General features: G+C 42.2%; 2 protein-coding genes across 4 annotated transcripts; one reads left to right on the top strand and one right to left on the bottom strand.

Annotated features, from left to right (window-relative positions):
* The first annotated feature begins 775 nt into the window (after window positions 1–775).
* On the top strand, window positions 776–12,872 carry PCID2 (PCI domain containing 2). 3 transcript variants are annotated; one of them, XM_083735329.1, is made up of 15 exons: window positions 776–949; window positions 1,519–1,592; window positions 2,192–2,281; window positions 3,635–3,708; window positions 4,234–4,301; window positions 5,001–5,040; window positions 5,415–5,469; window positions 6,357–6,460; window positions 6,693–6,768; window positions 6,850–6,991; window positions 8,697–8,797; window positions 9,204–9,277; window positions 9,540–9,665; window positions 11,045–11,168; window positions 11,701–12,872. In XM_083735329.1, the coding sequence occupies exons 2-15, from the start codon at window positions 1,557–1,559 to the stop codon at window positions 11,788–11,790; spliced, it is 1,200 nt and encodes a 399-aa protein (XP_083591455.1). In that variant the 5' UTR covers window positions 776–949; window positions 1,519–1,556; the 3' UTR covers window positions 11,791–12,872. The 3 variants fall into 3 exon arrangements, with proteins under 3 accessions (XP_083591455.1, XP_083591456.1, XP_083591457.1); XM_083735330.1 differs by lacking the exon at window positions 776–949 and adding an exon at window positions 985–1,059; XM_083735331.1 differs by lacking the exon at window positions 776–949 and adding an exon at window positions 1,092–1,124.
* Window positions 12,873–12,907: 35 nt separating this feature from the next.
* PROZ (protein Z, vitamin K dependent plasma glycoprotein) lies at window positions 12,908–22,168 on the bottom strand. The gene is made up of 8 exons (XM_083735328.1): window positions 21,566–22,168; window positions 20,756–20,919; window positions 20,293–20,317; window positions 18,751–18,864; window positions 17,084–17,215; window positions 15,941–16,026; window positions 15,114–15,228; window positions 12,908–13,547 (listed from the first exon to the last, which is right to left on the bottom strand). The coding sequence occupies exons 1-8, from the start codon at window positions 21,636–21,638 to the stop codon at window positions 13,030–13,032; spliced, it is 1,227 nt and encodes a 408-aa protein (XP_083591454.1). The 5' UTR covers window positions 21,639–22,168; the 3' UTR covers window positions 12,908–13,029.
* Between the last annotated feature and the right edge of the window lie 464 nt (window positions 22,169–22,632).

The following is a 22,632-nucleotide window of genomic DNA, read 5'->3' as shown; positions in this document are numbered from 1 at the left end:
TAATGATCCCTACTTGGAACAAAATCTAGGCCCCTTTATTAAGAAGACCCACTGCGTTCAAGTATTCTATCACCTTGCATCTTCACTCATTACTTGTGCAGCATAGCATGTAGGGCTGCCCATTGAAGGGGGCAAGTCACATTGAAATCAGTTGGACTTACTTCTGGGTAAACATGCACCACCACATTTGCTGCTTTCCACATTTGTGTTTTGATTTGTTGGAAGCTGCCCAGAGTGGCTGGGGTAACCCAGACAGATGGGCAGCATATAAATAAATATTATTATACAAATAGTAAAAACATTACATGATTACATGTGGACTGTAGTCAGGTTTGCATGAGACTCTCACAGACTGAACGCGGGTTTGGATAGTTTGCTCGAGAGTCTGGGTCACTGGTTGTTGCAAATTGCAATTCTACTGTATAAATAGGTATAGAGATGGCACGTGATTTTCTACGTACATATAAAGATTATATGCAAACGCCTAGAAGGTAGGGCGGAACAGCAACAACAAAAATGGAACAACAGAACGGGATGAATTTAGCACGCCTGATCCTGTCATCTATATCGCCTTAAATCGGATAAAATCCTTCCCGCCCCTAAGACGAACCCTGCGCCGGTTGCGATTTAAATAGGAGGCTTTGGTGAAGCCCCGCCCCCTTCAATCTAAGGTGAACGGCGAGCGGAGGCCCCGCCCACCCACCTCTGCCGGCCTCGCGAGGAGCCGCGATGCAGGTTGTATGGCCGAACATGTCACGTGAGCAGAGGCAGTAGGTGGAGCCTTGAGGTGGCGATAGCCAATCCGCGAAGGGGTAAGATCTCGGCGGAAAGGAAGTTCTTTTTCCCCCCTAAGCTAACGCATCGTTGTCGGTGCGACTCTTCACTGCTGGACTTCCTCGCGAACCGCCGAAGCGACGCGTCTAGGAGTTGCGTGTGCTGAAACTCGGCGGTAGGTCGTCAACAAGGGGCTCGCGGGGGAGGGGTCCGATGGAGTGGTTGTTCTGCGCATGCTCGGTGTGCAGCGTGGAGGACTTCTGGGGCGCTGCACGTCGGGATCAGGCAAGAAAGCTCGTCGCTCTCCAACCCTGAAACCCGCAAGGCCTTTTCTTTGCAAAGCTTCTCTCGTAATAAATGTCTGAGCCTTTCAAGTGCCCCAAACCTTCCTTCCTTCCTTTCTGAATGTACTTCTGCACATGTGCAGAGTTCCTTTTTGGAATGTTGTGGTTCTAGCTTCCACGTCAGATAGATTATCACATCCTGGAGTGGGTGATATTCTCTGCAGTTTCTCTGCTTTTTCTTTCTATCTAGAAGTCTTATGTGTATAGCAACATCTGATTTTTAATTTAGCTGGAACATAGCCTGCTGTGCAAAGGCAAGAGTCACATCCATTATCCCACCCCTTTTTACCCCAGCTTTCAAACATTTGAGGAGGGTTGACGATAGTTTCCCCAGTCTGGTCCACAGAATAACTATTTTGTCATCATGATTCATAGTGGTTTTTTTTTGTTTTGTTTTCAGTATAAGGTGCTTACTTGCTTTGGAGCAACACCCTTTCAATGGCACATATCAGTATAAATCAGTATCTGCAACAGGTAAGTGATACAATTTTGTGGTGAATCTTACACATCCTTATTTGGAAGCAAGTGCCATTGAACTCAGTGGTGCTTACTTCTGAGTAGACAAGTCTACCTTGGCCTTATCAGCACCACACTCTAGTCAACTGAGCTAGAAAGTAACTAATTGACTGGGCACAAAGTCTCTTCAAATTTTTACCTTTCTTTGCCTCACTAAAATCACCCATTGCTCACTGGTATTCTTTTAGTTGCAGGGGATATAGAAGGCTGGTCTCTGCATTGGTGCAAGAATGAATGTCACATTCCCTTGCAGTGAAACTTGGAGGTTTCCCCACTCTTGCACCAGGAAATTGTCACTTTCCAGATGTTGAGGGAAATTGTCACTCTCCAGGTGTTGTTCGACTCAAATTACCGTCAGTTGCTGGGGGCATGACTGCTGGCCAGGGATAATCTGAGCTGAAGTCCAGCAACATCTTGAGGGTACCAGGTTCTCCTCCCTAGCCTTTTCACCAAAATGGCAATTGACAAAACAAGGAATGAGAATATTTCTTACTGCTTCTGTGGGTATGGTTAGGAAATTTGTTCTATAATATTTTTTGTGTGTGTTCCTATTATAGGTGTTAGAATCTATTGACAGCAGAGATGGACTGTTTTGTGCAGAGTTGGTGTCATTTAAACATCCTCATGTTGCAAATCCTAGACTTCAGGTAAGAGATTTGGGTTGCAATCTTGTATACACTGTATCTGCAAGTAAGACTAGCGGAACTGAATGGGGCTTATTAAACATGTTTACTAGGAGTAAAACTATAAAGGTAAAGGATCCCTGGACAGTTAAGCCCTGTCAAACTTGACTATGGGCTGTGGCACTCATCTTGCTTCAGGTTGAGGGAGCCGGCGTTTGTCCGCAGACAGTTTTCTGGGTCATGTGGCCAGCATGACTAAACCGCTTCTGGCACAACAGGACACCGTGACGGAAACCAGAGCGCACAGAAATGCCGTTTACCTTCCTGCCGCAGCAGTACCTATTTATCTACTCGCATTGGCATGCTTTTGAACTGCCAGGTTGGAAGGAGCTGGGACAGAGCAATGGGAGATCAACCCTTGCACAGATTCTAACCGTCCACCTTCTAATCGGCAAGCCCAAGAGGCTCAGTGGTTTAGACCACAGTGCCACTATGGAGTAAGCCCCACTGTACATGGTAGGCGTTTATTCTGAGTAAACATGTATAAGCATGAAAATCTTTAGCATTTACCTTAAGGGAACTCAACTGCTCTGCTGTATTTGTACTGAAAAGGTAATTTCTGTTGTAACCATTTCCAGTGTAAAATAATTGCATTCTGTTACGTTATTTTGGTTAGTTAATTTATAACCGGCTTCATTTTTCAACTATGTAGTTTACTTATCCCTACAAAAAGGAATTGGAATAATGCAAATTCTGCATTCAGTACCAAACAATACCACTAATATTACTACTAATAACAATTCCACATTTTAAGCAAGATAATTAAAAACGAATCTCTCTAAGTATTGTATTTAAATAAGAACCACAAAAATAAAACCTTAATTACTAAGGCAAGCCATAGACCAAATAGTAAGATTTTCAGCAGCCCTGCCCATATGTTCAGCTCTTGAATATATTGTCTTTTATTGTACTTTATGAACTTAATTTACTGTACATGCATATTTTTTCTTGTCACATATTATAATAAATGTGTTTGCATGGATCTGATCACTTTCCCTCATATGCACACCATTTATTGAATATGCACTGACGTTCTAAATTTTCTCACAGATAATTTTAAAAATGTTAGCTCAATAGGCCAATTTTAAAATGTTAGCGCAGTAGGCCAATTGGCCACACAGGCCACTATTGCAAGCTTTGTGAATGAAGAACTGTTGCTGTTGTTTTTTCACGCTGGTGAGTCAGTAATTGATTGCACAGTGTCCAACAAGCCCTGTTCCCCTGGTGGTTTCTTTCCCCTAAATCTAACCCTTTTTGTTACATTCTTTTGCATGTAACAAGGTATCACATTTCTCATTGCATTTAATTTATTATTAGCTTTCATCTCCAGAAGAAAAATGTCAGCAAGTGCTGGAACCACCCTATGATGAAATGTTTGCTGCCCACTTAAGGTAAAACTTTTTGGAAGGTTATGGCTTGAATTCTTGAAGATTCAAGCTACAAGTTGTATGCATATTTTACCTAGGAGTAAGACTCATTGAACTTAGTGCAGTGCAAAATGGAGTGACATAAGCATTGGAAGCAGTGATAGTAAAATCAGCCCCAGAGCTCTGTATAATGTGTAACCAGGTTATGTGTATCCTCACTTGAAAATCAGTCCTGCTTTATTCAGTCTGTACAAGATTGCAGTCTGTAAGCTGGAAAGTAAAAAAATAAACTGTGTTACCCTTTCATATTCTGCTCAAATATCTTTTTAGTGTAGAGGGAAATAACAAGTATTACCTGTTGCCAAATACAAATTTTTAGACTTCAGTGCTGAAACAAATGTACTTGCAAGTAAGCACTCTGGGTAGATATGGGGGTTTTTTTGCTGAGCAAATAGGCAAAGAATTGCACTTATCAATCTAGCTAAAGTAAATAGTATAAAGCTTTGCTATTGTCTCATGAATCTTAATCTTTGTCTGTCCTCTTGATAGATGTACTTACGCAGTTGCCAACCACGATTTTGTAGAAGCTTACAAGTGCCAGACAGTTATAGTACAATATCCTTTATGATTCACTCCATTAAAAGTCTGCTGTGGAATTCTGAGTTCAGAACCTTCAGCATGGCCTAAGGAATAAACAAGTCTGTGTTATGACAATATGGGCTGCTGGCTGCATTCCCGAGAGAAGATAATGTTGAACTGAAGGATATGGAGAGATGCTGGGCTTTCGTTAGATAACTGGACAAATAGGACATTTGTGTTGCTGACTGGATGAACAATATTCCCCCACCAGCCTGGTTTTCTCCAGATGTTGGTGGGCTACAACTCCCATTACTCTCATCAACTAATGGGATTTGTAGTCCAGCATCATCTGAAGAGCTTCAAGTTAGGGAAGGGTGCACCTAACTTTGAGGTACCTGCATAATTGCCACCCCATTGTGGATGGAATTGCTTTTCTCCTTAAAAACCACATTTGTTGTTTGGTAGTGCTGTTATATCCATCCCTTGCTTTAGATATCTAAGTGATATCGGCGGCATGGAGTGACTTGCCAGCTTCTGGTGGTGTGGTAGCTTCAGCCTGGATACAGACAACCTGGCTACTGGCAGCTACCCTCTGGTAAACATCTGTAGTGAATTACTGAAATACATGGTCCGTGAGGCTGCCCAGTCGCTGTTGCCATTATTGTCGTCTGTGTTTGCTTTAATAACACATCATTGTATAAATCACCATGTATTAATTTTCCTTAACCCTTGCACATCTTTCCTGAGAGCCTTTCAAGCGCACAAAGAAGAAAACTGGTAAGTATCTGGTAAACGTTTAATGAGAACTATGCCGTTGCTAAATAGAATGGATTTTACACCTAGAGGCAAATGCCATTTCTTCTGTTGATGGTCAAAATGCCATTGCATTTAAAGCCATCTCTAAATGTTTCATCATTAGTTGTGCATAGGGCCAACTAAGGCTTTAGAAATCATGAAGCAAGAAGGATTGAAAGGACAAATGTGAAGAGAAAAGATGGGGCATGGTGTAGGGGAGCTGGGATCAAACAGTACCATGAAAGGGGTATCTCTGAAGGCTATATATATGTGCTTGCAGTCAAACTTAAAACTGCCCCGTAAGCTGTTAGACTTGGGATATGTTGTATTCATTGTTGTATTTTATTTTTTTCCAGGGCTTTGCCTATTATGTATGCGGTTGCCCTTGATCTTCGAATTTTTGCTAATAGTGTAAGTAGCGTCTTTAGTGACTAAGGTAAAGGGTCCCCTGTCCATTAGGTCCAGTCGTGGCTGACTCTGGGGTTGCGGCGCTCATCTTGCTTTACTGGCCGAGGGAGCCGGCGTACAGCTTCCGGGTCATGTGGCCAGCATGACTAAGCCACTTCTGGCGAACCAGAGCATCGCACGGAAACGCCGTTTACCTTCCCGCCTGAGTGGTACCTATTTATCTACTTGCACTTTGATGTGCTTTCGAACTGCTAGGTTGGCAGGAGCAGGGACCGAGCAACGGGAGCTCACCCCGTCGCAGGGATTCGAACCGCCGACCTTCTGATCAGCAAGTCCTAGGCTCTGTGGTTTAACCCTAGTGACTAAGTTACTGGGTGCCAATGAGGTTGCTGGGCGTGGTGGTGAAGGCCTAGCTGATCTGGGGAGAACCTTGGGGTTTTTCTGTGCTCATCCTGAGACTTGCCTTGCCTTGGGAGCGCTTGCTCTGCATATTGCTTTAAGGTTTTGTTACACTCAAGCAATATATAAATTTGGTTAAAGAAATTGTTCTTGGGGTCTTGTTTGCCGTGTAAGCAGGACATTTCCTACAGGGCAGTTGTTCTGACTGCAGCCAATCTAATTTTGTTGGTCGTGGGGTTGGGAGGAGAGAACTGGCTTACGGTGTGTTTAATGACACATTGAAGATGTCTGCTGCTCAGAGCAAAATGGTTAGACCCTTGATTGTGCAGCCATGTGTTTGCAACAGGCAGGATGGGGGGGGGGAGGTTTTGATTCATTCTTTTTGAATGCATGTTTGAGTTCTACACTTCGTGTTGGTTACTGTTAGGAAAAGACAAAGGCCTGCCAGTAGGAGTATGACTGTGATTCTCGGTTGCTTTGTGTCATGATAGGCTGACCAGCAGCTGGCGAAGAAAGGCAAAGGCAAAGTTGGCGACATGTTGGAAAAAGCAGCAGAACTCCTTATGAGCTGTTTTCGAGTATGTGCCAGCGACACGTAAGTGAATACGCTGTTTAAATTGGACCAGGAATAGCCTGTGTGTGTCTGTATATGTGTGTATATGTATATAGGTGGCAGCTTGGTTAGGTTCTGTTGTTTTTGTTGGTTTGCAAAAAAGTGGATCAGAGGCTTAGAGGATTTTCTTTGCATTTTAAAAAAGGTTTAAAACAATATCCTGCCCTTTTAAAATACAATCTGATCCTGATGCATTTTAAACGTTTTTTTATAGTCGAGCTGGCATTGAGGATTCCAAGAAGTGGGGCATGTTGTTTCTGGTGAATCAGCTGTTCAAGATTTATTTTAAGGTACGACCTTGAACCACACTCCTAAAGCAATCCTGCCGTTTTGTGTTGATTTCCCTCTGCTAACGTCAGGCTCGTTTCCAGATCAACAAGCTTCATCTGTGCAAACCGCTGATAAGAGCAATTGATAGCTCAAATCTTAAAGATGAATACAGCATGGCACAGAGGGTTACATACAGATACTATGTTGGACGGAAAGCCATGTTTGACAGTGACTTTAAACAAGGTACTATATTGGTTTATTTGTTTTTTGCCAAAAGTGTTCTGTGCATTGATGTGGTTTTGTGCAGTTTTAAGCAGTTTGTGTTGGTGCATTTATCTGTAATGCCATTGTGATGTGACGTGTTGCACTGATGCAATAGCACTTAAGGTGAAGGTACAAACTATCTTCAAGCCACAAGTTCTAGGAGTGGGTTAGTTAGCCTTGTTAGCTAAATCTCTCTGCGGATGCACTGTTGCCCATTTAAGAGTGTTGTGGGGGCGCACGACTCTTTCCTATCTATAATCTGTCATTTGAATTCTACTCAGTATTGATCCAGAGTAGATTCCAATGTATAGTTAGCAGAGTAATAACTTAAACACATTGCAGGATCCCCCTCCCCCAAAAGACCACAGAGGCATTTCATCCAGCAGAGCTTTACTGCTACTGAAGGCAAATGAGCATAATGGTCACAAATCCAGTACATTCAGGATTGGCACTGTCCATAAGAAATCCAGTTGCAGCAGACTTAAACTTGAAGTAACTTATAGTTTGACTAAATCTTAACACTAGATATAGAACACCACACCAGAAGGAAAAGAGATAGAATGAAACCCAGGCTCCATCTGGCCTCAATATTATAGTCAGCATGACCTTGACAGAAAGAGATAACACAACCAGTTTAAACCAGCTGTACTCAGCTTTTCTGAAGGAATAACCTGAACACCATGAACCTTCTGCTTGTTTATTTCACACAGAGAAGCTTCCAGAACCCTCTTGAATTAAGTAGAATAGGAAAGATCTCTACACATCAGACTTTCTGTACTAAGAAATGCAAAATGACATAATCCCCCTTCCCAACCTTTCAGCTTCAGATGAAACTATGGCTAGTATTACATCTGAACCGCATGGTTTCATTAACCATAGTTAATGGCAGCCATGGTTAGAAATGGGTTTGCACCAACTGTGGTTTGTGTCGATGTAACACTGTCCATAGTTAGCCCTGAAGCTGAAAGAAGAAAAGGGTATTGTCCAGGAGAGAGCCAAGGAAGGGAGAATGCACGAAAGCCCCAAAGCACTGCTGATGTTCTAAATCTAGTTCTGTGGTAATGTCTACCTGAAACTAAAGTGGGTGGAGTTGTATTAATATTGTAAGCTTTTTAAATACATATTTTTCTTTCTCTAGTTTTATTTATATACTACTTTCAGTGTTCAAAGTAGGAGGGAAAAAGAGAGATAGTTTGGCTTCACATTAAGCCAGCCTCAGTTATATCTGTTGGGGGTGGGGGAGTGAAATGACTTAAAAATAAGTAAAATGGCTCTCCTTCAACTTAGGTCACATACTTAAAAAAACCAAAACAGTGTGTCAGAGTCTTTTGCTTTCCCAAACACTTCGGTTTCTGGCAAACATTGGAAGGCAAAAGCTTATTGCAATTCAGGAAAGCTGATATCATAGAGCTGACAGTGAGTGTGGAAATAAATGCTATTAAAATTGCCTATATACAAGCCGCACTCATATATGATAAATACTTTGTTTGGGTGGGGGAAGGAGTGGCGGAGGCTGGTTTTATTTCAGTGTGAATACTTGCAAAACTGTAAAATAAAGGACAAAAAGCCGTGAACCTTTTCCAGGTAGCTTTGACGCCATTATTCTAAAAAGTGTTTCCTTACCATTGGTAAATATGAGGGATCTGTTTCAGCCATGGCATTAATCTGCTTTCTGTGTTTTCAGCGGAAGAGTATCTGTCTTTTGCCTTTGAGCACTGCCACCGCTCCAGCCAGAAAAACAAAAGGATGATTTTAATTTATTTGCTGCCTGTGAAAATGTTACTGGTGAGTGGCATCTGAACATATCAAAATCCTTTTGGCATACTCCAGCACTTTGTAACTACAATCTGTGTTTACCAGGCTTTTCAGACAAGTATAGGCTAGGGTGAACCTGCACAACATGTAACCTCTCAAGCTGAACACGTGCCGCCACCATCAATGGAGAAATCCAGCCACGTGCTTGATAACTAATCAGCATTTAAAGTTCCCAGTTTGCAGCAAAACCAAGAGGTGTATTCAGTGCCTGGTAGTTTATGCTTGGCTTGGTGAATCACCAAGTCAATGGCGAAAATTGCAGAATGGCTCAGTTGGAACTTTGCTGAGAACCATTCCAGAACAGAGGGCTGGAATTCTTCCAGAGCAGGATGTCCTAAAGCTGTCAAATCAACTTCAGACTGTGCTTTGATTTCAGGGCCACATGCCAATGATCCAGCTTTTAAAAAAATATGACCTCATGCAGTTTGCTGAAGTTACAAAGGCTGTGAGGTAAGTTTCATTTCTTTGACAGACTCTAACCTTTTATGAGCTGTTTTCCACTTTCACAACAGGGCTTCAGCTTCCTTCCCTCTCCCCTAAAACCTTCCCTACTGCATAGAAAACCACTGTGTCCAGAAGAAGCAGTTCTCCTTTTCCCTGACCATCCACCTCCTTCCCTATGTCTATGTACCATATGTAGGAAGGACATGCTGTATGCTTCTGCCCTGAAACAAGCCTTTTCAAAACGCTTCTTAATTTTAAATTCCTCTAGTGAAGGGAACCTTCTTTTGTTGAACGAGGCTCTGGCGAAACATGAGACATTCTTCATTCGCTGTGGTATCTTCCTTATTCTCGAGAAGCTGAAAATCATCACCTACAGGAATCTCTTCAAGAAAGTGTAAGAAGAGTATCACTCGTGTTGTCTGAAAAGGCAGTCTGTGATGAATATGTACTTAGAGTTATTATAATAATTTCTGGTGTTAAATATAGGGAAAAGCCTTCTTGGCTTGAATCATGTTACCTCTTTTGTTCTTGCCATTTTCGTTAACAAAAAGAGTCCTGTGACATTTTGAATGGCAGAAATAAACAAGCTGAAGTTTTTCCTTCAGAGCAGTTGGTTCCTTTTACACCTAGGGCCTAATAATTAGAGAGCCAGTGTGGTGTAGTGGTTAAGAGCGGCAAACTCGTAATCTGGTGAACCAGGTTCGCGTCTCCGCTCCTCCACATGCAGCTGCTGGGTGACCTTTGGCTAGTCACACTTCTGTGAAGTCTCTCAGCCCCACTCACCTCACAGAGTGCTTGTTGTGGGGGAAGAAGGGAAAGGAGAATGTTAGCCGCTTTGAGACTCCTTCGGGTAGCGATAAAGTGGGATATCAAATCCAAACTCTTCTTCTTCTCTTCTTCCTAACTGTAAGAGTGCTGATTAAAAATGTATTTTCCTGTTTGTAGGCCTAGATTTACACCTATGTCAGATATTCCTGGAAGCAGTTGTTAATGTAATAGCCATTATTGGTTTTCAAATCCATTTCTTGGTTTGAGATTTACCTGTTAAGATTTGGTTTAAAGACCTGGGAAGTTTTACCTGAAAAGAGAAGACCGTCCAGGATGGGGGAAAGACTGACTCTGACCCCTTTCTCTTGACTCTGCCTCTGGTCCTGCTGGCATACGAAGATTCAGCCGGGCTGCCATGTTTGTTTTGTTAGGCGACTCTCCCTTTTGGTAGCCATGATGCTAGGTATCTTGGAAAAATTTCTAGGAACATTTCACTGAATATGAACAAAGCTTGTAGAAATCAAGTTAGTGGCAAGAAGTAAAAGTGAATTACATTACGTTAACTTTGTTCTCATTCCTTTTTTAAAAGGTAAAGAAGTTGACAGATTCAGGAACAACTGGCATAACCAGATTATTTTGCCCCCTAACCCTGTGCTTTCAGTACAGCCTTAGGTTTCTGTCCCACCTCAAAAATAAAGGAGGACGCAATGAATCCAGCTAAGCTTGAGATTTTAGTGACTAAGTGAGGTTTATTTCCCCCTTAAATCTTTGTCCATATATTATAACAGGTTGCACCCAGCTTTGAATCTCTGCTGAGAGAAAAAAATTGGTTGGATTAGCATGGCTTGGCCTTTAGGTGGGGCTCAAATATGGTTTCCCCAGATAGAGAAAGTATTTTGCACTCCCCCATTTACAGAAATATGAATTGGTACTTACAGGATAGAGATAGTGGGACTCCCATCTAAGTTTGCTACAGTTACTGAGGTGTACTTGTTCTTCTTTCAGGTATTTGTTACTCAGAACTCACCAGCTGTCTTTAGATGCCTTTCTGGTTGCCCTGAAATTCATGAAAGTTAATGATGTTGATACGGATGAAGTCCAGTGCATTCTAGCTAACCTCATATATATGGTGAGCATCGTGGTTTTTCATTCATCATGAACAAATGAAACCATTCTGCAGAAACATGTTGTTGTCATACCAGGCCTATATAAAACCACCAACTCTCAATTCGTTAATGAACACTGGCAAGTTATTTGCATATATGGTGGCATGCAACGACTATACATAGACTTATGGGTATTCAGTGCAAATAGTTTATAAATCTAATATTAAAGTATTATGCAAGGGGCGTTTTCTTAGTGGTGGTTTTACAAACTACCACGAAACGTGTACAAAAGGATGTCTATTATCCTGTGCAGGCCTCTCACATTGCCCACTTTCTTTTCTGTAGAAAATGAAAAAAGTTTGCCATTTTTCTGGCTTTTCATCCACTATCAACTACACAGCGTACCATTTAAGTAGCAAATGAAAACTATTGCTTTTGTAACATGATGATACTGTTTGGAAGCCCTGTGCACTTTACTGAATACATCTCTCATTCCAGCAAAAGTCTATAAAGGGTTTTACCTTCGCAATACTAATACTAATTTTCCTGTTCCAGGGTCACATCAAAGGCTATATATCGCACCAGCACCAAAAGCTTGTTGTCAGCAAGCAAAACCCATTTCCTCCACTGTCTACCGTCTGTTGAATCTGCTGTGACCTAAATGGAGATGTGCTGTCCATCGACGCTGGTTGCTGTTAGAGCAGGATGGAACTGGCTGTGAATTTAGACCAAATCGGTTGGGAGTACTCATGAGTATTTAAGAGACTGCTATAATGAAATGGGGCTTTCCTGCTTATTCCTCCAACCCAAAGCCACTCTGCACTGCCATAGGACCTTTTCAAACAGCAGGCAGGCAAAGGCTGCAGTAGGCTAGGGCAAATGTGAGAAACTGGCGAGGCTGCCTTGTGGAACTGTGCTGGATCCAAGCCTTGTAGAAAACTGCAAACTTAAAAAAAAAAATGTTTTTTGTAAAGTTGTGTCTTCTTTTGACACCCTTTGGTTAAATGTTACTGTAGCTGGAACAGTTGAAAATGTGTTTTGCAACCATTTGTATCTGATATTGGTTGACTAAATACTGAATAACAGTAAACATTTATCTTGTGGTATTTGTATGTTCAAACAACAGAGAAGGGCTAGAAAATCCTCATTTTTTTCTGAGAGGATTGAAACTTTTATTTATTTAATGGGACGTTTTTAAAATGCTTAGGTGTGGCTTGTTTGCTTTCCTCATGCACTATGTGCGACCTCTGTTTAGCATCTTTTGAAATAGTTGACTGCAGAAAAAAAGACATTGAATTTACAAAGAATAATAGTTTGTCTGGTTTTGTAAAATAGTTGCATAGCTCCATTTTGTTAAGCATTCCGATTCCTTTCTGCAGTGTGTATCCCAGGAGTCACAGAAATAAATGTGATAATTCCCACTGAAGAGACTACAGCGGTGAATAAGAAGAATGTTTTTCGCATAAATTTATAGTCAGATTTTACACCACGGTTTTATCAATCTATGCAGGTGACATTTATACGCAGATGGGCTTTCATTGCCCCTGCAAGATGGCATGTAGGACAATGTCTTGAAGTGTTGTCTGAAATCCTGTCATACAGGTGCACCCTTGCTTGCTAAAACTCATGCAAATGTAGCCATGGAAATCAAAAGGCACCAACAGTTGCAACAACTCAGGACCAGATAGTACTGTGTAAATAAAGCTACATTATTATTATTTTTTAAATGACGTTAGTAATGTGTTCTGTTAAAATGCATAGGTCAGAGGAAGAAGTTTTATTTTCAACAGTTAAGTGCACGTAATTTTTACAACTGACTTCTACACAAATACATACAAATGCCAGGCCTTGCCATTCCACATATTCCTCTGCCCTTGCTTTCAATTAGTCCATTTTTTGCTTAAACCACATCATGTATCGTGTCGTCTTAGTGAATATAAGTGTTTCCCACTTAGTTGCTTCTGTTGCCCATGGTTCTAAAACACCCGTCAGAAACCAAGTGCCTTTATAGTCAACAGCGCTAAAGCTACCTCCAGCCAGTAGTTCTCCCGATACTTCGCGACTATAGCCACAGAATTCCCTTGTTATCAGTGTCCTGTTGAGGATTTGCTTGCATTCGTCTCCGTTGAGGTACGAAACCGACAGCTCTGCCGTTGAACCTGTGGAGTTATTTCCATCGGCTTTCCAGCCACTTAGAGTGGCCTCCCGTTCTGAAATCAGAACGTGCTCCGCAAAATCCCTTTCTGGGATGCATATGGGCAGGTGGTGGCTGCTGCAGTCAATATACTGTTCGAGTTCAAGCAAAGCCAAGTTGTTCTCACCGGTGTCGATATCATAGCGGATGTGTATATTTATCTGTTTCACAGGTATTTCTTGCCTAGCTCTTTGCAGCCTGTTGATTCCTGTGCAAGTAATGATGTACCCGTTAGTTGTTGCAATAGCATTTGCTTGGAATAGGCTCACATTGGCAAACAGTTATTATAGCAATAGTGCCTTGAATTGGAATAAGCACATAGCCATTTCTCAATAGGCCTTAACGACGTTATACTTGCGCAATACTGTTAGTTTCCAAATGCATCTGGACTGTCAGCAAATCCTTTTTTGGTGAGAAGAGCAAACATTTGATATGGAACTCGCAGGAATGCATGTGTATGTTTACCACCCTTCACCCCAATTTTTATAGGGGCAGAAAGAAAAGAAACCACAGAATGCTACAACCTTAAAGGTAAAGGGACCCTTGACCATTAGGTCTAGTGGCCGACTCTGGGGTTGCGGTGCTTATCTCGCTTTGTTGGCCAAGGGAGCCAGCATACAGCTTCCGGGTCATGTGGCCAGCATGACTAAGCCGCTTCTGGCGAACCAGAGCAGCGCACGGAAACGCCATTTACCTTCCCACCAGAGCGGTATCTATTTATCTACTTGCACTTGGATGTGCCTTCGAACTGCTAGGTTGGCAGGAGCAGGGACCGAGCAACAGGAGCTCACCTCGTCACAGGGATTCGAACCGCTGACTTTTTGATCGGCAAGTCCTAGGCTCTGTGGTTTAACCCACAGCACCACCTGCGTCCCATACTGTTGTTGAAAATGTCATTTACTCTTGCCCAGGTCAAATCCTGAGTGGGTTGACTTGTCAAAGCTAGGAAAGTTCTCTAGAATTCTTACAACTCTTAATACGGATTTGGTAAGGTTGGGTATGTGTCACAGTCGCCTGCTTATCTTGAAATGCAATGGTGAAGTGTAATCTTTTCTTGGTTATCTACACCAATTGCCTGAACCAAAGTGGTTGCAGTCTTGTTAATAATAGTTCCTGCACAACCCCCAGTGTGAAATGTACGGGAAATGCACAAAAGGTACCTTCATGCGTTTTTGCATTGCAAAGAGGAGACATGCCTGAGATGGCTGTGAGCTTTCAAAACGGAGATAAAGATGTCATTGAAATTCTATTCAGTATTGATCCAGAGTAGATTCCAATGTATAGTTAGCAGAGTAAAAATTTAAACATCTTGCAGGATTCCCCAAAAATAGAACAGAGGCATTTCATTCAGCAGAGCTTTACTGCTACTGAAGGCAAATGAGCACAATGGTCACAAATCCAGTACATTCAGGATTGGCACTGTCTATAAGAAATCCAATTGCAGCAGACTTAACTCATACTTACAATAACTTGCAATAAGTCTAAAACTTAACACAAAGCATACTATGTACAGAACACCACACCAGAAGGAAAAGATAAAGTGTGAAACCCAGGCTCCATCTGGCCTATTATTATAGTCAGCATGACCTTGACAGAAAAAGATAACACAACCAGTTTAAACCAGCTGTACTCTACTTCTCTGAAGGAATAAGCCAAACATCATTAACCTTCTGCTTGTTTCTTTCACATAGAGAAGCTTCCAGAACCCTCTTGAATTAAGTAGAATAGGAAAGATCTCTACACATCAGATCAAAAGGCTCATTTGGCTACCTACCAATCACAGCGATGACAGGAGTCAGCCGTGCACATTCAGCTGTAGTCAGGACAAAGTTAGTTTTCAGTAGAACACCACCACAGAACCATTCTCCTTCTGAGTTTAAGAGCAGGACCTTGAAAGCACAGAAGACAGTAAGGTAAAGGTAAAGGTACCCCTGCCCATACGGGCCAGTCTTGCCAGACTCTAGGGTTGTGCGCCCATCTCACTCAAGAGGCCGGGGGCCAGCGCTGTCCGGAGACACTTCCAGGTCACGTGGCCAGCGTGACAAAGCTGCATCCGGCGAGCCAGAGCCGCACACGGAAACGCCGTTTACCGTCCCGCTAGTAAGCGGTCCCTATTTATCTACTTGCACCCGGGCGTGCTTTCGAACTGCTAGGTTGGCAGGCGCTGGGACTGAACGATGGGAGTGCACCCTGCTGCAGGGATTCGAACCGCCGACCTTTCGATTGGCAAGCCCTAGGCGCTGAGGCTTTGACCCACAGCGCCACCTGCGTCCCACAAAAGACAGTACATGGCTCTAATTTCGTAATTTTAAGTCCATAGGGCAGGGTACGTTGTTCTTCTGCACCCCATTGCTGCTCAGAGCACAGCTTCAGGGAACACACCATTACAGAATAAAAGCTCATTTCTGGTGTAACGGCAACCAGTCAAAGGCATGCTGAGTGCACTGCAATTTGGGCAAAAGTTTAGAGGGGCAATTGAGAGGAGGGAAGAGAGCAAGCTGTGGTCTGAGCAAGGAAAATGGGGGCAGACCTGCCTAAGCACTGGTTAGGCACATATTTATAGCAAGTCTAGATAAAGGTTGTGTTCAACATTTCACATACCTGCCAAGGGAATCCTCTCTGGATTGTTTCGGTTGCATCCAGCTGCACTGGTAAGTGGTCTTTATGTCTGCCACATGCACACTGATCTAACAATGGTAGAGAAAAATATGGAGAAATGCTATGGGTGGCTTCCAGAACTTTGATTCATTTTTAATATTAACATCTTTGTGGGGGGGGGGGGAGCCCAGACACACCACCAAACCCAATCAGATCCTTGGATGACAAAAGCAAGCATTTCCTTTCCATTTAGCTATAGTTTTGCGTGGTGGGTTTTGTCACGACTCTGAAACTAGGTATTCGTTTCTCCCCCTCAAATTTGCATTGTAAAGAAGGCTTGGGCTTTATACATGGCATGCATGAGTTTTAAGGACGATGTGCTCATGTCACAACTTTATGAATGTAATTTGTTTACTTTCTTCCATGGGAAAGAAAAAGTAATTTATTCCTATGGGTTGGTGGGGAAGGTACTGTTCTTTTGGGCAATGTTGCAATGGGGGTAGGGCTACCTAGTCTCCACCAGAAGGAGACCCCAATGGGTAGGCATCTCTGCCTGCAATGTCCACGCATATCTCTCTCTCTCTCTCTCTCTCTCTCTCTCTCTCTCTCTCTCTCTCACACACACACACACACACACCAATCCCTACAAAATAACAGTTCTCTTTGCATACTCCAACCAATCATAATGATATACATTTTTTTCACAGTTGTAGTAATAACAACAACAACAACAACAGGGGACAACCAGCAGTGCCCACTTATGAATGGAAGGAACCCCCAGGAGCAGAATGGGACTTCCCCTTCCTCTCCTCCCCTCCCACTGCAGCTTCCCCACCTCCAGAGAGTTGGGAGACAAAGGACCAGAAAAGAGAATTCCATTGCACAGTCTTTGCACAGGGATGTACATAAGGGCTTTCGGGGGGGGGGCATCCCTGCAATTCTTAGCAACCCACTAAGAGAGGCAGCTATCCCCGTTTCACAGAAGGGGAAGAATGAGGCAGCCAGAGGCTTGCAAAGAGCAGCCACTGGATTTCATGACTGATGCGATGACTTGAATCACAGTTCATTTTCTTAACTACTATGGTACATTGGTCTGTATTGTTGCCTCCTAAAATAATTATTTTCTTTTCCATTTTCTAGACTTACCTTGGGGAAGGCATGATTTAGCATCTTTCCCAAGTTCATAGGCTTTTGCACACGAACAGCGGTACGACGTCAGTTCTGGATAGCAAAAGTGCTGGCAGCCCTCGTTTATTTCATGGCGGCACTCATTTTTAGCTACAGGGGGGAAAACCACATTTAAAACTATAGAACAAGCATTTAAACAAAGGACAATGTCCAGTGATGTCCACTCACTTATGCAGAGGAAATATCCTTGCACAGCAGGACTTCTGGTTTCACTTCTCTCTGCTGTAGCCTCTGGTGTACCTTGCAAAATCTAATCTAAGGGCTTCTTCAAAACTTCAAAGCAGTTTTGGGGGACTTCAGGAGGGAGAAGTGAAGGAGAAGTCATGTTGCGCAAGCAGATGCCAGCTTGTACTACGGTATAGCAGATCTCACCCCAAATTAACAATCAGCTGAAATTATCTTGTGAAAATTAACATGGGCTCCCTTTCTCTAATATTTATTTATTTGTTTTTTGATGCTCAATTATTTTTCCAGCATCTACAGGCTTAACCACTAGTCCCTATTTTTGTGTGAGATACATGACACTTGCAGCATCCATTAATTCCTGGCAGCAATGTTTTCCAGCAAAGACTAAAGTTGTAATCCAGCTGTAACAGTTAGATTTCACTTTTGACTATGGAAGTCAAGAGTTTACCATTTATCTTGGGAATAAATTTAAAACAAAACAAAAAACAAAGTAATTCACACATCTATCATTTGCCCGAAGAACAACTGCCTTTATGATCAGAAATGGCGAGTTAGGTTCAGAATTGCACCCATGGGATATTCTTATTAGAGAGCTGGAGGGAAGAGGTTACTCATCAATTTATTCTCTCTGAAGCCCTCCATGCATCCTGAAAATCTGTTCAGGATGTGGTTGTTAAGATCCTCCCACAAGCAGCATGGAGGTGGCATGAGAAGCTGTAGGAGGAAGGCGGCGATTGGTGGAAATCACCTCCCATCAAAATAACGAATGTCAACTATATCGGGAAATGATGGGAAGTCTATATTTATTTTACTTCAGATTGTTGTTGTTGTTTTATTATATTTTATGTACCATTATATGATTTTAGCTTAGCTGATATCTAAGGTCAGATTACAAGGTCAAATTAACATTCTAAGTTAAACTAATTTAAGAATATATATATGTGTGTGTATATATATATATATATATAATGTACAGTATGTGTATATATAAAGTTAAATCTGTAATGACATTAATGAATTTCAATAAAGAATTTTTCATCCAAAAAGAGAGAGAAAGAAATCACCTCCCATCACCATCTGTTTTAAAGCAGAAGCATCTGCCTATATCTCAGTTCCATCCGCAAAAGGATCAAATATGTAATATCTTGCTTGTCAGACAGAAAGAGGGACAATTGTGTACAACGCCCTGTGAATTTTCCTATGGCGCCTAGTTAGCTATTGTTGGAAGACAGAGATTAGTAATGAGTAATTAATAAAGATATTACTGGACATAAGCTGCATCTAGACACACCAAAGAAGCGTTTCAGGTTAAAGCATTGGAAAACAGGTAGAGAAAAATGGGATTCCACATCGCTGTCTGGTGGCACAGTGTTATATTTAGAGAGATTCTAGGAAATGATGTGGCACATGCCTTTTTATAAATAAACATTGCCATTTACCAAAAGCACAGTTGGCTCCTTCAAAGCCATCTTTACAATCACATGTGTAGCTTCGGATGCCGTCCTTGCATACACCATTATGCAGGCAGGGGTTAGAGGAACATGGTGCACCTTCTGGGGCCGGTGGGAGAGAGGAAATATTATTAGTAAGTACATATAGAATAGTGAGAATATTTCCTGCTGCTCTTCTGCAGCTGCATCAAAATTGTTTTTGTGAACCCCATTCCCTCCCCTCTAAAAACCCACATTTCAATAAGGGGTGTTGCCCAGTTTCGGTAGTCCTGATTTTAGAATGTGAATCTTGGCAACTCTTGGAAGGCATTATAAAGGTAAAGGGACCCCTGACCATTAGGTCCAGTCATGACTGACTCTGGGGTTGCGGCGCTCATCTCGCTTTATTGGCCGAGGGAGCCGGCGTACAGCTTCCGGGTCATGTGGCCAGCATGAGTAAGCCGCTTCTGGCAAACCAGAGCAGTGCACGGAAATGCTGTTTACCTTCCCACTGGAGCAGTACCTATTTATCTACTTGCACTTTGACGAGCTTTCGAACTGCTAGGTTGGCAGGAGCAGGGACCGAGCAACGGGAGCTCACCCCGTCACGGGGATTCAAACCACTGACCTTCTGATCAGCAAGTCCTAGGTTCTGTGGTTTAACCCACAGCGCCACCCGCGTCCCGGAAGGCATTATACCATCAAGTTAATCTGTATGCAAACTGCTTCTGAACCCAATTTTTCTGCCTGCTTGCTTGCTGCTGCACCTGCAGTGGGAAGGACAGAAATTTATACCCTTTGCAACATAGGAAGCTGCTTTAAACTGAGTCAGGCCAATGGTCCACCTCAGGTGTCTATGCCGATTGGCAGCGGCTCACCAGGGTTTTGTACAGGGAACATCTCCTACCTGGAGATGCCAAAGATTGAACCTGAGGCCTTCTGCGTGCAAAGCAAATTCTTTGCCAGTGAGCTATGGCCCTCTGACACTTGGAAAGCAGCTGTTGCTGCAGCCCAGGTGCCAGGAATGCTGGGAAATTCAGCTTTCCCGGCAAAAACGTGCAAACTCTATTTTCCCGCACTTCTGGCATCTGTTTCACAGCTGTAGCAGAGTGCCAAGTACCAGATAAGTCAATTTGGCTCATAAAGGGACTTGGAATAAATCTAACACTTCCCAAGTTTGAAACAGAATAATTGGGTTTTCTAGACCAAATTACTAATTAGACCAAAGCATAACTGGAGTGGTTTGCCTCATCACTTATTTCAAGGGCAAATTTTCTGCAATAATTTGGCTCACACCCTACTTCTGTGATAATCCAGTTCATGAGGCAAGTCCAAGAATAGAGGAGAGCTGGAGGAATTAAATGGACTTGTTATTTATGTCTTTTCCCTGCCACAAAACAAAAGAGCAAAAGGAAGTGCTATATTAGCCTCATAACATATGCTCTATTATCAACAGATTTCCTTTAGTACAATGAGCAACTCCAATAAATCCCTTAGTTTTTAATATAATATCCAATTAAAAAAAATGAAACAAACTGAAAAACTACTTACCAAAGTAGCCATTCCAAAACTTGTCCTGGGGAAAAAATGTAATGTTTTTTTGTTTTTAACAGTGGACCATTTCTCTCTCTCTCTCTCTCTCTCCCCCAGCAACATATTGTACCAAATATAGGATTACCACCTGATTTCTCTGATGATTTCTCTGTGTGATTTTGGACAGAAAAAGTTAATGGGGTCAAAAAGACTGCTTAAAAGATCCTTAATAGTAAGGGGTGAGAACCAATGTGGTACAGTGGTTAGAGTGCTGCACTAGGAATTGGGAAACCAGAGTTCTAATCTCCACTCAGCCTAACCTACCTCCCAAGGTTGTTGTGAAAAATAGTGCAAGAATGATTACATCTTAAGAATTTATCATTGGTTCAGCAATTGTAACGATTGCGTCATGAATTGGATTTCAATGCCAGGACTACAGCTTGATTGATATGCCCATAAAGGAAAAGTTTAGAATACATACAGTTTTCTCAGTGTCTTCAAATACTTCTCTAGCCTCTTCGTATGTGCACCTTTCTTCAAGGCATTCTCTTTCCAAATTACCTTGGAGGATCTCTTCGAAATACATGAATCTGGCACGCTTAGACCTTGCAACAACTTGATTTGCATCCCCGGCCGACAGAAACACTGAAAAGAGGGGAAAGGTGGAGGGGAGCAAATAGATTTTGCCCACAAACCTACTGGGAGCAATCTCTCTCCATGTGTATTTCGCTTCCTATGCATGGAGCGATCAGAATAGCTTTCTGTAGAGTCAAGCTGGGGGAACTTCTTCAACCTTTCCAGGCACCCTTTTGAGTAGATTGTGTTAGTGGTGGGTAGTGCCACAAAGTGTTCCAGAACTTTGAAATGTATTTCACAGACCATGTGACCGAACCACTAATTTTGGTTGCATCTGATGAAGCAGACTCTATTGCTGAGAGCTCACATATATACATGCGTATTATTTCAGAAAGTGCAGATTTGGTCAATTTGGCTTTAAAAATGTGAACCAAATCAAATTTCACTACCAAATAAACTGCATCTATATAAATCACGGAATCTGCCACGTGAGTCAAACCAACTAAGTTTTCACCTAAACATTAACTGAAGAAGACTGTTTTGGAGGGGAGTAACTCTCAAAGGTACAGATTAAATGACAATTCTAAAAGCCCCCCACTCCCATGTTCTCTCTCATATATATACATATATACATACATATATATATATATATATATATATATATATATATATATATATATGGCAAATTAACACCGTTGTGGACAAAACACCATACCTTTCGATTCTGCCTGATGAAAAATGAATGCAAGGAAGAGAAACCATATTGTCCAGTTGTTGTGAGTTCCCATTTTGGTTCCCTTGGAACAGTTAATTGGATTTCGCCTGCTTAGCAGTTAGCTCTTGGGTGAAGTTACTGAATGACTAAAGTTTAAAGTTCAAGAACCCAGTAAGAAAACAAAAGGGCAATGGCAGGACCTAATGTTTACAAATGGAAGCTCTGAAAGAAAGGACTTCTTCCCTACAGAAACAGAAAACAAGTGGCAGGAAGCATTCCAGGGTATCTCTACAACTGACCAAAACTTACCCCGTGTTGTGGCAAGATATTTCAACCCCCTTCCCTCAGCAGCTGAAAGCAAATTGGGTTCTGTAAACGGGTGAGGGCATTGAAATACCCTAGAACTTCATCACGCCAGCCTGTTGTATGGATCTTTTGGGACTCTGTCGCTGAACTAGGACACATGAAGCTACTTGTCTGCCCTAATCCAAAACAGATTGCATACATTCAGTTGCGATTACAGTTTTGCGATTTGTTCCACCCAAATGGTTTTTAGGAATGAGATGCTTAAGAGTGTGATTACTGTAAATATGTGTACGATTTGCATTTGGCTTATGGATGTTAGGATTTTAGGAAGTTGGAAAACGCTGAATGTTATTCTATTGAATCAAAATCCCTCATCTGTAACACTGTTTCTGCATTGGTACTTTGTGGCCACAAGAGGGAGAACACACACAATTTAGTGGACAGGCTTTCTGCCAAGCTATAGACTGGGAGATTGCGAGTCACTAGAAAATGGGGCTACAATTCAGCGTATGGAATGAAACAAAGATCATCAAGTATTACCTATGTACATTCTCTAGCCAGATAAATACAGGGAGGTTGGCCCATTCAGGTGCAGGCTAGCAGATGATTTGTGATTTCTGAACAGATTGGAATACTAACTTTCTGTGGCAGCTCTCAACTCGCATGGCCTGATAACATGCTTTCAAAAAACAAAACAAACCCAGCAGCGTCCACAAGGCATATAATTTGTTGCTACTGTAAAGGATGCGTTGTTGAAAATG

This window comes from Podarcis gaigeae (genome assembly GCF_964106915.1).
Source record: "Podarcis gaigeae genome assembly, chromosome: 4".
Lineage (NCBI taxonomy): Eukaryota > Metazoa > Chordata > Lepidosauria > Squamata > Lacertidae > Podarcis > Podarcis gaigeae.
Note: the sequence above shows the minus strand (reverse complement) of the source record. Positions and strands in the feature narration are given on the sequence as shown.